The sequence below is a fragment of the Corapipo altera genome, unplaced genomic scaffold (genome assembly GCF_003945725.1).
Source record: "Corapipo altera isolate COAL_440 unplaced genomic scaffold, ASM394572v1 47, whole genome shotgun sequence".
NCBI lineage: Eukaryota > Metazoa > Chordata > Aves > Passeriformes > Pipridae > Corapipo > Corapipo altera.
The window spans coordinates 7337911-7351146 of NW_020884897.1; the positions used below are offsets into that span (position 1 = coordinate 7337911).

The 13236-nt window shown below is 38.6% G+C and overlaps 1 protein-coding gene across 1 annotated transcript in view; it reads left to right on the forward strand.

The window, feature by feature from the left end:
- The window catches only part of PTPRN2 (protein tyrosine phosphatase, receptor type N2), a 648310-nt gene that overhangs the window by 578224 nt on the left and 56850 nt on the right, over window positions 1-13236 (forward strand). The window contains exon 15 of the mRNA XM_027648381.1: window positions 6763-6910. Within this exon, the coding sequence (XP_027504182.1) occupies window positions 6763-6910 (148 nt within the window). The remainder of the gene's footprint in view (window positions 1-6762; window positions 6911-13236) is intronic.

Sequence of the window (13236 nt, forward strand, 5' to 3'; positions counted from 1 at the left end):
CTGACCAATCAGATGATGAAATCCAGGTTCCATTAAAGTAGTGGATGCAGAACACTCCCTAGGATTGAAAGCATGTGAGGCTTTATAGCCAGATGTTAATTTACTCAGACTTCTTCCAGATACAGGGTTTGTGAGATACTGACAACAATTTTATATGTCTATATAAGCTCAATATAACTAGTCCAATAAAGTCACATTTATCTGCAGTTAATATTGAAAACCTGATGAGCGATGTTACGACTAAAGCTAGTGTTTCTAACAGTTATGGAGAGATGCTTCAGAGATGAAGCTGGTCTTAATAACAGCTACAGGCTCTGCATTATTGTGAGTTGGTTGGAGAAAACTGATTTTGTTAACATGTTAGTTGGTCAAAAGACAGAAATTGGGTGAGATAGTGCATCCTCTATTTATTTGAGGTCTGCTTTGTCAGGAAGAAAGGTAGGGAAGCATGAGCATAGTTTGGCTCTGCTCCCATGTTTCAGCACCACTGAAAGCATTCCTCATGGAAACACGTGATGAGCTCCCAGCCTTTGGTCTCTGCAAGAACAACACGGAAGTTCAGAGAGAAAGACTGACCTTCTGCAAACATGAGTCCAAAGTAACTTCAGTATTGCCATGAAATGGTACTGGGAGATGAGAAATGTTTAAAAAGTGAAAAAAATTTGGTGCTCTGCATGATCTGAACATGGCTCAGAGTTCTAGTAATGACATTGATTTCAGGGAGCTTTATTTGATCAGATCTGGACAAGTGTGGGTGCACCAAAATAGAAGAATAAAGTAATAATTTTATAAAAGAAGAGTGGAGAGAAGGAAAGAGGAGAAAAATGAACCTTTCTATTACTGTTTCCTGAGTCCAAACTCCAAACCTGGAAAATAATGGAGCACAGATTAGAAAAGGAATTACTGATTATCTAGCAAGAGATTTTTCAAGGGTATGAAAGGAAGATAAGTGTAAGAGTGTCATTGAAAAGGATGGGGAAGGCTGGAGTCTTTCCTTTGTGCATTTGCTAATCTCCTTCATCCTTTCCATTGGATAGCTGAACAATGAGTAAGAATATGCATAATTCTACAAAGAATAAATTTTGCCTGGACAAACTTAATTGCTTTTTATTTAACTAAAACTACAAAACCAGTAGATGAAGTGAAAACAGCAGATGTAATACATGTGGATTTTAGTATAGTCTTGAAACTACTCATGAGTATTTAATTGAAAAATTAATGTCAATTTTTTAGAGGACAATTATGTGCATTGAAATGGGGCTAAAGGGTGATATACAAAAAGTAATGATCAAAAGCTATGTATGGGAGTGTCTGGCTGAGTACAGGAACTTCTGTTAACTCCAGTTATACTTAAATAAAGAAGTGGAAGTGAGTGGAAGTGACAATGGCTTTTACAAGTGATATCACAGTCTAAAGTTCTGCACAGACACAGCGATAGAGGAGTAATTCAAAAGTTTGAAAAGATTAGACCTGAAAACACATACAACAAATAAAGTTAAATTATCTTTGAAGAAAAGTCACAAGAAGAGGTATCTATAATTTTCATAGATCCATTAATCCATGATCTGTGAAGACACTAAAATATGTACAAGCAAAATTTATACAGAGCAGCAATATTCTGAACAAGCAGACTGAGGTTGAAATAAATGGATGGGTGAAAATGTGTAGCAAATTAAGTTTGCAATAGAAAAGCAGTTTTGTTGACATCCCTATGAAAAAATCGTCTCAAATGAGGAGGAGTATTCCTTATTGAAAATATTTGCACGTTTCCAGGAATACAATGTATAGTTCATTTAGAGTCTCAAGATATAGTAACAAACTGTGTTTTAGGCTTCTACTTTAGATACAGGGCAGCCAAATGTTAGAAAGTTTCTTAGTATGAGAAACAACATTATTTGAAGGCCTGGAAATAGGTAATCACACAGGCTTCTTCTGTCTCTAAACAGAGCACTGTGAGTAACATGAAAGGGAACAGAGAAATTAACTGTGAAGCCGCTGATGATGAGGTATTGAGCCAGAAAAAGGAAGAAGAAAACTGTGTACAATGTTGAAAGTAAATTAGATTTATGCAGAAAAGTATTTCTCATATATAGTCAATGCAATGTGTACTGAAGACCAAGGAGTTAAAGCAGAACAGCAAGAATGCTGGGGCGTCCCGGGACAGAACGATGCAAAGCTTTGGCTCCTGCACTGTCAGGTCAATGATATGGATTTGAGTGGTAACTGTTCTCAAGCATTAAGATAATTTTGCATCTGTTTCTTCAGCTGACATTTGAAATCTGATTAGTCCTGTCAAGGTGTGTCAATTTAAGAGTTTCACATCTTTTCATTGAAAGAGGCATCCTTAGTCATGAAAAAGGGTGTTTAATCAAGTACCGTACTGGAATTATGCAGTCAAAAATAATTGTAATAACTGAACATCAGCTAATAAAATAGGCATTTATTTTTAAAATTAATATCTTAACAGATGCAAACCATACTATCTCTCAAGAAGGTATTTGGTCTTTTCTCCCAAGTAAAAGGTGATAGGACAAGAGGAAATGGCCTCAAGTTGTACCAGGGGATCCCTTCTCTGTGGTGACCAGTGACAGGACCCAAGGGAATGGCCTGAAGTTGTGTCTGGGGAGGTTTAGGTCAGATGTTAGGAAAAGGTTCTTCACCCAGAGGGTGGTTGGGCACTGGAACAGGCTCCCCACAGAAATGGTCACAGCACCAAACTTACCAGAGTTCAAGAAGAGTTTGGATGATACTCTCAGTGTATCATCTTGGGGATTGTCCTGTGCAGGGCCAGGAGTTGGATGTGATAATTCTTGTAGGTCCCTTCCAACTCGGCATATTCTGTCATTCTGTGATATAAGGGAAAATTCCTTCACTGGAAGGGTTGTCAAGCACTGTAACAGGCTGCTCAGGGCAGTGGTGGAGCCACCATCCCTGGAGGTATTTAAAAGACATGTACATGTGGTGCGTAGGGACATTGTTTAGTGGTGGACTTGGCAGTGTTGGGTTAACTTAGAGATCTTAGAGACTTTTCCAGCCTAAATGATTCTGTGATTCTATGATTTAGAGATTGACTAGACAATTAGAATTTAATGGTTACATTTTTAACCTCATTTAGTCACAGAGCCCATACTGGATGGCCCTTGAAAAAAGAAAAGAATAATGAAAAAAGTAAAGAAAAACAAAGCAGTTTGACCCCATATTACAACATCAACCAAGGACACTGGAAGTTCTACCAAAACCAAGCCAGGCTTTGTTTTGTCTTTGTGTCCTTGTTCAAGCACACGGAATCTGTCTTAATATTTGCCACTGGCACCATCTCTCTTGGCCAAAGATTCATTGTCCCTGGGACAGCTTTTCATCCCCTGGCTGAAAGCTCATTTTTTGCCTTACAACTGGCATGTCTCACGCAGTAATAACAGATATCACAACACATCCGCTCTCTCCACATAACATTGGCACATCCTCCTTATCCCTGTGACAAGAATATCTCATCTATCTGTACACGAGAAGGTATGAACTGGGCTGCCAATTGTCCTGGCAGGTGAGGGCCTGTAGAAGGAAAATTAAGACAATGGAATTTAAGGCACTTCAGAGCTGTCCAAGCAGACAGTGTTTGTTTAAATAATATACTCTGGATTGCAGGACTTGCCTTGATGTGGACATATTGGTGAGACTAGACCTCTACTTTTTCAGCAGGCTTGAGGAGCATTACGATAACAGTTGTGACAACCTCTATTTATTTTACCTGCTGCTCTGAGACAAGGACAATCATGCGCGTGTTTGACATGTTGGTAATGAATTTCTTTTGTACCAGGCAAATACTGCAGAATGTCTCATCAAAACATCCTAATTAAGGAGTGGATTTGAGTAGACATACAATCTCTAAAATATCAGAAGTTCCACTCAATTTAATGTACATCCAGCACTCCCAAGAGAGTGTTTCAAAATCACTAAGCTTCTGTTTAGCAAAATGGGGATGAGCATAGGGGCTCTGAAGGACTGTAAATGAAAGATTACTTAACTCTGAGGGAATTGTCTGGCTCCTGAATGTTTTAAAGCAAGCTTCTTTCTCAGTAGCTTTTAAAAATGTGCGTAAAGCAGATGTTTGTATTGTACAGAGCCTTCCATGTGTCTGTTTAAATAGTCAAACACCTTTTCCGAGGTCTGTCAGGAAGTGCCCTGTGAATCTGATATGTGTGATGTAGATATTGAAACTACTCAAAAAATGGTTGTCTGGTTAAAGTAAAGACTGCAGTGTATGTTCATTTGAAGATTCATTTCTCTTTACACTCGGAATTACCTGGAAAATGAAGGTAAAAGTAAAAACTTTTAAAAATAGGTGAGTTTATTTAAAAGTTCATGTGCACTAAAAGCAGTCAAATTACCTTAACTGTGTCATATTTGATGATTTAAGAAGGAAAATAAAATTTCTTTTTAAAATACAATCCTTGAAATCATCAAAGAGACAAGTTGGAGTTAACAGGAAGCCTTTTGCTACATATAGCCCTGCTTTAGGAATAAAATGTTCATGGTCTTTTTGCTACAGCTTCGTGGATCTCACAGTATTTTGGAGAGACTCAGTGTTGGCAGATCTGTATATCTGCATAAAATGTCCCTGAAGTCTATGGGACATTGGTGATAGGCATGTCAAAATGAATCACATTATAAAACTGTGGTCTAAAATGGAAAGATGCTACGGGCTGGTCCTTGACTACCTGATCTCTACTGCATGCTAAACAGCTGCTCTGAAACCAGGACTATTGGCTCTGTGGTATTGTAAGATTTTGCTATTTTTTTCCCTTTACCTCATAAAAATTCCTATATACCAACAAGTCTCTGCTCAGAAGGGATTATCTATGTTTTTTACGATGTTCAGTATACACAGCCAGGCACAGAATCACTAGGAGAAAAGAACAGGATCTTTAGCCTCCCTCTTTTCCCCAGTAGCAACAGCCTTTTGGCAAGGAGAAGCAAACTATCAGAGTATGGTTTCCTCCCAGCTCCCCGTTCGTCAGGTCACAGCTCTGTCCACTGTAATGTGTTTCCTTCATTATAAAAAAGAAGCAATCACACAGTAGGTGTTTTGATTGTATCTAGGCCACCACTGTTCTTTACCTCCTTTAGAAACCTTTCTTCTAATGCAATATCTTTCTGTGTCCTTAAAGATATACCTTCTGGAAGCATCACTTCTTGAATTGCTTTTCAGTTCCAGGTTTGATTTACAAATCTTGTGTAAAGACGCAGGCCCCCGACAAAATCTACGCAAAACAAAGCTGTGTGTCAGGATCTCTTCTGTAATCAAAAAACTGTTCAAGCTGCATGAGAGAACAATATCCTGCCTTGCTGACCAGGTGGGAAGCACAGTGCACAGCTCATGTTTGGCAGAGGAGAAGCTGCAAGCTTTCTGCACCTTCTGCTAAACCTGTTGAGAGGGCACGAGAGCCTTTCTTCTTCAAAGCATGTTTGGAAAGAACAATTCGACATAACAGATTGTCTAGGAAAAAGGTTTTCTAAGCAATTAAACTGCTTTCTATACTTTACAGTAAATCCTTTACAGGAGATATTTCTAGACAAGGTTTGCTACTGACTGGGCTGTATTACTGAGGGCTCCAGCAGGAATCACTGTGACCAATGTTTGGGTCAGAAGCGCACACAGCTCTGCTCTTGACCTCTCAACCCCTGTCCAGACCCTGAGCCTATCTCCTAAAGTCTGTTAACATCAACCTACCTTGTAAAGGTAGTATGGAGTTTAATTTACAAATATGAACTGTGTGTAATGTGAGATGGTTCTGTTGCTGCTGTAGGAGAAGATGGCAAGGTTGTATAAGTAGACTTATGGTACCAGGTGATCATTTTCTTAATTCTCATGTTTAAGGGAGTGGAAGATTACTATTTTTCCTCACCCTTTTTCCTTTCTACTCTCTTACCCTGACCTACTCAGATGATTTTTGGGTCCATAGGGTGAAGGAATAGGGTTTTGATTCACTTTCCATAAATCTTTGGAACTGAATTCCTGATCCACTGCTGGACTGGATCTCTAGCCCTGGGAGATCTGCAAAAGCTTAAGACCTGCACCAGTATGCTTTGATGGGCCATCATTCCTACCACAGACAGACAGTTTTCTTTGGTGATGCTTTCCTAACACTGTTAATTAAACAATGTAAAATCTTTAACTACACACATTAATATTAATATTAATATTAATATTAATTAACAACACCTTAGTTCTAGCCCCTCTCTGTGCCAGTCCATATGTAGAATATTTCTGATGACCCAGTGCTTGAACCATGACACTTCTACTTGGCTATTTTTTAATTCTCTTTGACAGCTCTATCATTGTTGTTACTTGCATATGTGCTTGAACTTTAGTTTTAAAAACCTTTGGTTTTTAAGGGAGCTGTCGTTTGTAGTAATTTTTGTCAGTGGAGTTTTGTTTCTTTTCCATTGCCTGATGAAAGAGATGGTTGTGCTTATGTTTTCTAAGTATTGAAGAAGAAACACTTTCCTGTTGAAACTCAGTAACTGGATGTTTCACACATTTCCTCTCTGTTAGCACTGGGACTTTTAGCATTCTCATTCTGTATAGCACAAATAAGCTTGAAGTTAAATCCCTGAAGTGAATAAATTAGCCATAAAACTGAGGGGTTTTTTTTTACTCCAAAGCTTAGGATTCCCGTGCTTTCCATCTTGAGAAACATCCTTTTAGCTTAGCTTTTGAGCCTAGCTAAGTAAATGCTTAATGCAGTATTCTTTTCATTCCAGTCCTACATGGAAGATCACCTGAAAAACAAGAATCGTCTGGAGAAAGAGTGGGAAGCTCTGTGTGCTTATCAGGCCGAACCCAGCGACACCACCATTGCACAGCAGGAGGAAAATATCCAGAAGAACCGCTCCCAGGCTGTAGTACCATGTATGTACACCTTCATTCAGATGATAGCATTTTAAGCTCTTGACACTTTTCAAAATACCCTTTGCACAGTGGTTTGAAAGCTACAGATGGCAGGCAAACAGAATGCAGAGCAACTTCTATGTGCCCTACAAAGATGGGGCTACAGCTATGGGCTGGGTGCATGTCCTGTTGTCTATGTTTATCTCCTTAAAAGTTGCATATATGTTACTAAAATGCACAACTATGCCACGTAACACTGATGCTGCAGCTGTGCTGTCTCATGAAATCCCATAGCCAGGGTGCTTTTCAATGCTGAAATATACTTTCTATACAAGAGTGGCATCTGTAGCCATTCAACAGAAAGAAGTTTGGCATGTGTTTAGACAAGTTGGTATCATGTCCATCCAACAGTAATACCAGCAGTCTATAGTCAGAGCTAGATGATCTGTTTATCAGATACTCAGCTGTACTGAAAGAGCCCCTTTAGGCTTCAGTGGATAAGCTTGCAAACTGGCTTCTCTCTACAAGGCTTAGGATAAAAAGAGAAAAAGGGAAAAAAAAAGAAGAGCCCATGTTTATATTCCTAGAACCCGTTCTTTCCTGTAAGCAGCCACCTTCTGAGCTTGAAATAAAAGTAACATATTTTTCCTATGCAAATATATGTATCTCGTAGATTACATTGGTAATCTATGTGCACACATTTTATTAAGCAACCAATGAAACAAAAATGAAACTGAGAATATATGCACAGTCCACAGCAACCAAAATACTCTCAATCAGTGTGCCCACAATCCAGCTGGATAGCTTGGCAAACATATGTATCTATTTTAATTTTTAAAGTGCCCTGAAAACATTAATTTTCACTAAGAGAACCTTGAATAAGTACTATTCCTCCTTTAGAAATGGGGAAATGACAGGTAACACATGAAGTAAATGTCATAGCCAGATTTAGAGTGAAGATTCTTTGGAAGTATGTAATAATTTAGCTGAGCCCGTTAAGTCCTTGCATATTTGCTTCAACGGGGTTTGGTTCTTTTGTTAATGTAGTGGTTCTTTCTGCAATACTTGGCTCCTCAGGAGAGGAGTACAGTAGTTTGGCAACATTAATTCTCCTGAGTAAATAAGGTGCTGGCCAGAAGCAACAGCAGCAGTTTGCTAACTTCCATGTGTTTTGGGATCAGGTCTGTTGAGAAGTTCTAAAGAAGTCACTATGAAAGTTAAATTAATTAAAGGAATGCAAGACTTCTGTGCTCTTTTCAATCCTGAAAGAGCAGAATTTAACCGACATGACAGGAAGTGAAAATTGCTCCACAAAAATTGGTATTGATCCAAGTTAGCCTTCTCTCTTAAAGTGTTCTATTCAATATGGACTTAAAGTTAGACCATCTTAAGCTATTTCAAGTCTCTGCTCATAAATTAAACCAGATTGGTTTTGGTTGCTGCCTTGGAGGCAGCGTGGCAGCTACAGGTGTTGTCAGGAATTGGTGCTGATTATTTGAGTGATTTAGAAACTGTGTCTGCATGATACGATGAACTAAGATAGAAACCTTCAGACTACACTTGTCTACCTCTAAATCCAGAAGTAACGTGACCGTGACAGGACTAAAGAGCAGAGATTTTTACTTGGGTGTCAAAGAATCATTTAGGTTGGAAAAGACCTCTAAGATCGTCAAGTTCAGCCATTACCCCAGCACTGCCAAGTCCACCACTAAACCATGTCCCCGAGTGTGATGTCTACACATCTTTTAAATACCTCCAGGGATGGTGACTCAAGGCTATTCCAATGCTTGACAGCCCTTTTGGTGAAGAAGTTTTCCCTAATATCCAATCTAAACCTTCCCTGGCACTGTTCGAGTCCATTTCCTCTTGTCCTGTCACTGGTTCCTTGGGAAGAGAAACCAACCCCCACCTCGCTACAACCTCCTCTCAGGTAATTGTGGAGAGTGATGAGGTCTCCCCTGAGCCTCTTTTTCTCCAGGATAAAGACCCCCAGCTCCCTCAGCTGCTCCTCGTAGGACTTGTGGTCCAGACCCTTCACCAGCCTCGGTGCCCATTGGACGTGCTCCAGCACCTCAATGTCATGCAACACCAGAGAGCTGAAGTATTTTCAGAGCTAAGAGAGACTGTCTCTTTTCATCATATTGTACCATGTGGATGTATCAGCCTACACTGATCAGCCTTCAGTTCTCTGCCATTGCTTTTTCCATGGCGTATTGTTACACCTGTTCTTCCCGCTGCGGTGTCTAGAATGAATCAATACTACCTGGACATGGGCAGGGTGACCACAATCCATCTGAAGTTTTAGTTAAAAGTATTTTAGCGCATTTAAAAGGCAAAATGCTATTTTTACTTTGTTTCTACAATGTAGGAACTTCTATTACAACTATTAGTGCACTGGGAATTTTCCTTTTTGATTGAATTGCACAAAATTACCTGCCTTCACTTTCTGAAGTGGCTGCACACTGGTAAACAACTGTCAGGTTATATCCCTAAAACTATTTTGTTGATGAGTGAAAAGTGTGGCATAGAATTTAAACAATATTAAATTTTGATAAGCTGGTTATTTTAGACTCCAAGATTAGACTGAGATGAGAAGGCCCAGTTTGCCCGCTTTTTTTTCCTTGTTAGGCACTAAAACTATAGAAAAAAGTCATAGATTTGCTTCATAATAAATGAAGAAGCAAACCCAATATGATTTTAATATGCTATAGAGTTGTTATGCTACATTCAATATATTCTCACAGAGTAATGTCTTGTTAGTGTGTCCTTACCCCTTTCATATTAATAATCACCTTGTCAAGGTAGAACAAGATTGCCAATTCATGTAGAAGATTTCATTTTAGAAAGGCCTCAAAGAAGCTTTAATATCATGTTGTATTTGCTTTGCATTTTCCTTTCTTAACCAGTCTTAAAATAGTACAGTGTTATTTTTTACTGATTATATAACTGATTTAATTTCTAGATTAACATTATCACAATTTTATCATAGCTTGCTCTTATACCTATCTTCTCTATTTACAAACAGCTTTTAAAATACTTGATTACAGAACATCTTGACATTGCACTTAATTAATTACTAGTTAAAAAAATTATAACAATTCGAGTAACCTGTACCTTCTAGATTAACAAAACTGTATCCTTCTATCCAATCGACAAGCAGATTGCTATAATTTAGGACAGTCAATGTTTATATTTAGTACTATAATTTAGTGATACCTTTTTTTCTGTAGTAATATATGAGCAGCCCAAAAAAAGCTTTCCAGAATTTCTTTTCTCTTTTTGCATCTCTGCAAAACAAACCCATCTCAATAGGGTCAATACTGTATGTTTTGATGTATGTATCCCATAAATATATACAGGTATTTAAAGCATTTGGCAAACAAGTTTTTGTAGTGAACATCTATTAAAAGCTGCCCACTGTAGCTGTGTCCATGGGTCATGGTAGATATTAAAGCAACCTACTTATCTCTGTGTTTGGCTTTCCTACAAAGGAGAGCAAAGCATTTGTGGGCAGAACATGCACCCAGCTCTGAGGCTTGTGTGCTTTTAGAGCACAGCCAGGGGTTGTGCACCAAAGATTGAACACCTGAACAGAGGGTACCTCCTCCAGGTTTGTTCATTATCTGTGTCAGGAATGGATGTACGAATAGTGCTCTGAAATAAATGAACTTGATTTCAGTTCAGACCCAAGAAAAGTTCCATTTTGTGCTGATCATCTATAGGCAAAATAATGATAATCAACACATTATGATTCTTCATAGTCTTCAAACAGCTCCACTTTTGCTCCTTGGTAGTTCTTCCCTTTCTTACTTCAGTGCCGTTCTATAGAGTGCTTTGTATGGAAAAAAATCAGTCTAAATCTATAAGGAAGAGAATGATGGTCCAGGCAGAATGTGCCAGGTTGATAGTTGTAAGATTTGCCCTGATCTGTGTTGCCTGGGTCCACACAATCCAGAGTTGTCCATATTCCTTGTTTTTAGCCTTTTTTTTGTTGATTCTGTTCCTTCAGAAATATCTGATTAAAAGGAAACAGAAGACAGAGGGAAGATGTGAGTCTTACTTTTCCAAGCTTTCAATCCCCGTCTAATAACAGAAATAATAGATCTTCATTAAGTTTAGACAGAGGAATCCAGTGCCATTTGAGATGCCTAAAGTATTCAAGGTACCCAGGCAGAACTAGCAGCTATAACACAAGCTCTGTGAGAAGCTTGTGCCTCTCCTACCTGCTAGCCTGAGTGTCCTTAAAACACCTCAGATACCACTAGAAACCCACACACAAGCATTAAAATCAAGTTCTCCGGGCATGAGTCAGTGAAATCGTAGATTAGATGCCTAAATTTAAGTGTCTCCGTGTAGCTGCCTCCACATGAGCCAGGTGTCAAAGCCCCTGATACTGCCAGTGAAGAGCCAGTTAGTGCAGTGACATCAAGAGAGCTCTGCAATGGCCAAAAGTTGGTGTTTAGTTTATAGTGAAATAGCTCTAGGATGCCACTGTATATCCTGTGTGAGCTACAGATGCTGGTTCAAGAGGGTACAAGTCTTTAGGTCTTGTGTCGTATCTGTTATCCTTGTGCAGTGTCTCATCTACTTCACAGTCTCTCAAACATTACATCTTCATGTTTAGCCAACTAAATAGAGCTCCATTAAGTGTAACCACTTCACATGAAGATATCTGTATGTAGATGCTAAAACTTAGATGTTTTTAGTCTCTAAATTGAATTTTTATATACTGTAAACTCACATGTGTCTGCTTATATTATGTCCTTTATCCTCTATCCTTTATATTTTATAATTTATATTTTATATGTGTATAAAATACAACATTGTGCTATATTTTTCCACAGCCACAGATTAGTCTAGCCATCTTATTTAGGAAGCCTCTCTCTGCCACGTATATCCATCTACATATTTTGCTTTTCTTTCAGCTGTGGCTTGGCTGGAGCAATAGCAAATGCAAAGTAGTTCAGCACTCAGCAGCAGCTATTGTAGATACTTAAAATGATGATGAGTTGTAGCTTGGCCAGATTGCACTACCTAGTAACAGCATTTGTCTTTTCTCTCACTGCCTTATTACCATCCCTCTCCTCTCCTGTTTCTTCATTCATCTTTCTCACTTTTTAGATTGATCTTACATACCTTCCTTTTTTTGACATGCCTGTCCTTACTTTAACTTCCTGCTTCTCCTGATTCTCTTTCCTTGCTTCCAACATAATCAATATGCAGTTTACAAAAAAAAAAATGTTATTACTTTGGTGATTTTCCCTGTAGTCGCTCATTGTTATCATAATGTTCTGGTGTCCGTGGTATTCTGTTGCGGTTTTTTTTTCCTTTTCTTCTTTCCCTGCCTGTTTCTGAAGATCTATTATGCAAGTTCCTAGAAGCTTTGAAGTGATAACAGGCATAGACAAGCACAATCTGTTCATTGTCAATATGAATGCTTGATGCTGCAACTGAAGCACACATGGGTGCAAACTCTTGATATATGCGGAAAACACATGTACAACCTTTTTTGCACACTTTTTTTTTCTAAGTGCAAATACAGTCTCACCACCTTTTCACTACCAAAGCCTTAACAAGTCTCACCCTCTGATAAACCCTCCAAGACAACAGAATAATGACATGGCATTATTCAGATGGTCTGGATAAAACATTTTGTTTTAAACAGAAAAATCCTGAAGTTACTTATCTGACTCCTGACTTTTATTGGAGAGTCACCCTGTGTCTGTTTGCTAAAAACTCATGGATCACTGTCTGCTCTTTCTCCCTCATCCATTTGAAAACATTTCACATGTTTTCTTTGGTGATTGGTTCAAACACTTTTGCTGTCCAGTGAATGGGGCTTATCCTGAGTGCTTGCTTAGTTTAAGGTATGTGAGAGACCACATTTGCTGCATGTAACCTGCATATCTTCTACAAAGACAAAAGTTTTCAGAGCTGTAATTCTTCAGGCACTCTGTGACAGTGTTCATTGTAAAGCTTCATGTAAAAAGTATTGAGTAGCCCAAGATCTCAGGTGTCAAAAGTTCATTTTTATATTTTGGATTTTTTGTGCAATGGTGCCAAAGTGAGGTGGAAGTGAATAATGTGCATGAACATCTTCCCTTTCTCGTCTTCTTCATCCTTCTGTTGTGTTGAAACCTTACCAGGGAAAATGATTTTATGTGAATAGTAAAGACTGGCTCTTCATTCATTTGACATGACTTATTCATCACTGATCATATTCCAGGAGAATGTTGTTGACATTGTTGGGTGAGATTGAATGACTGTAAACACTTGTACAAGCATCCCTCTGTCTTGCTCATATATTGAACTACCATGGCATTACTGTTGAATGAACTTAACCTCCT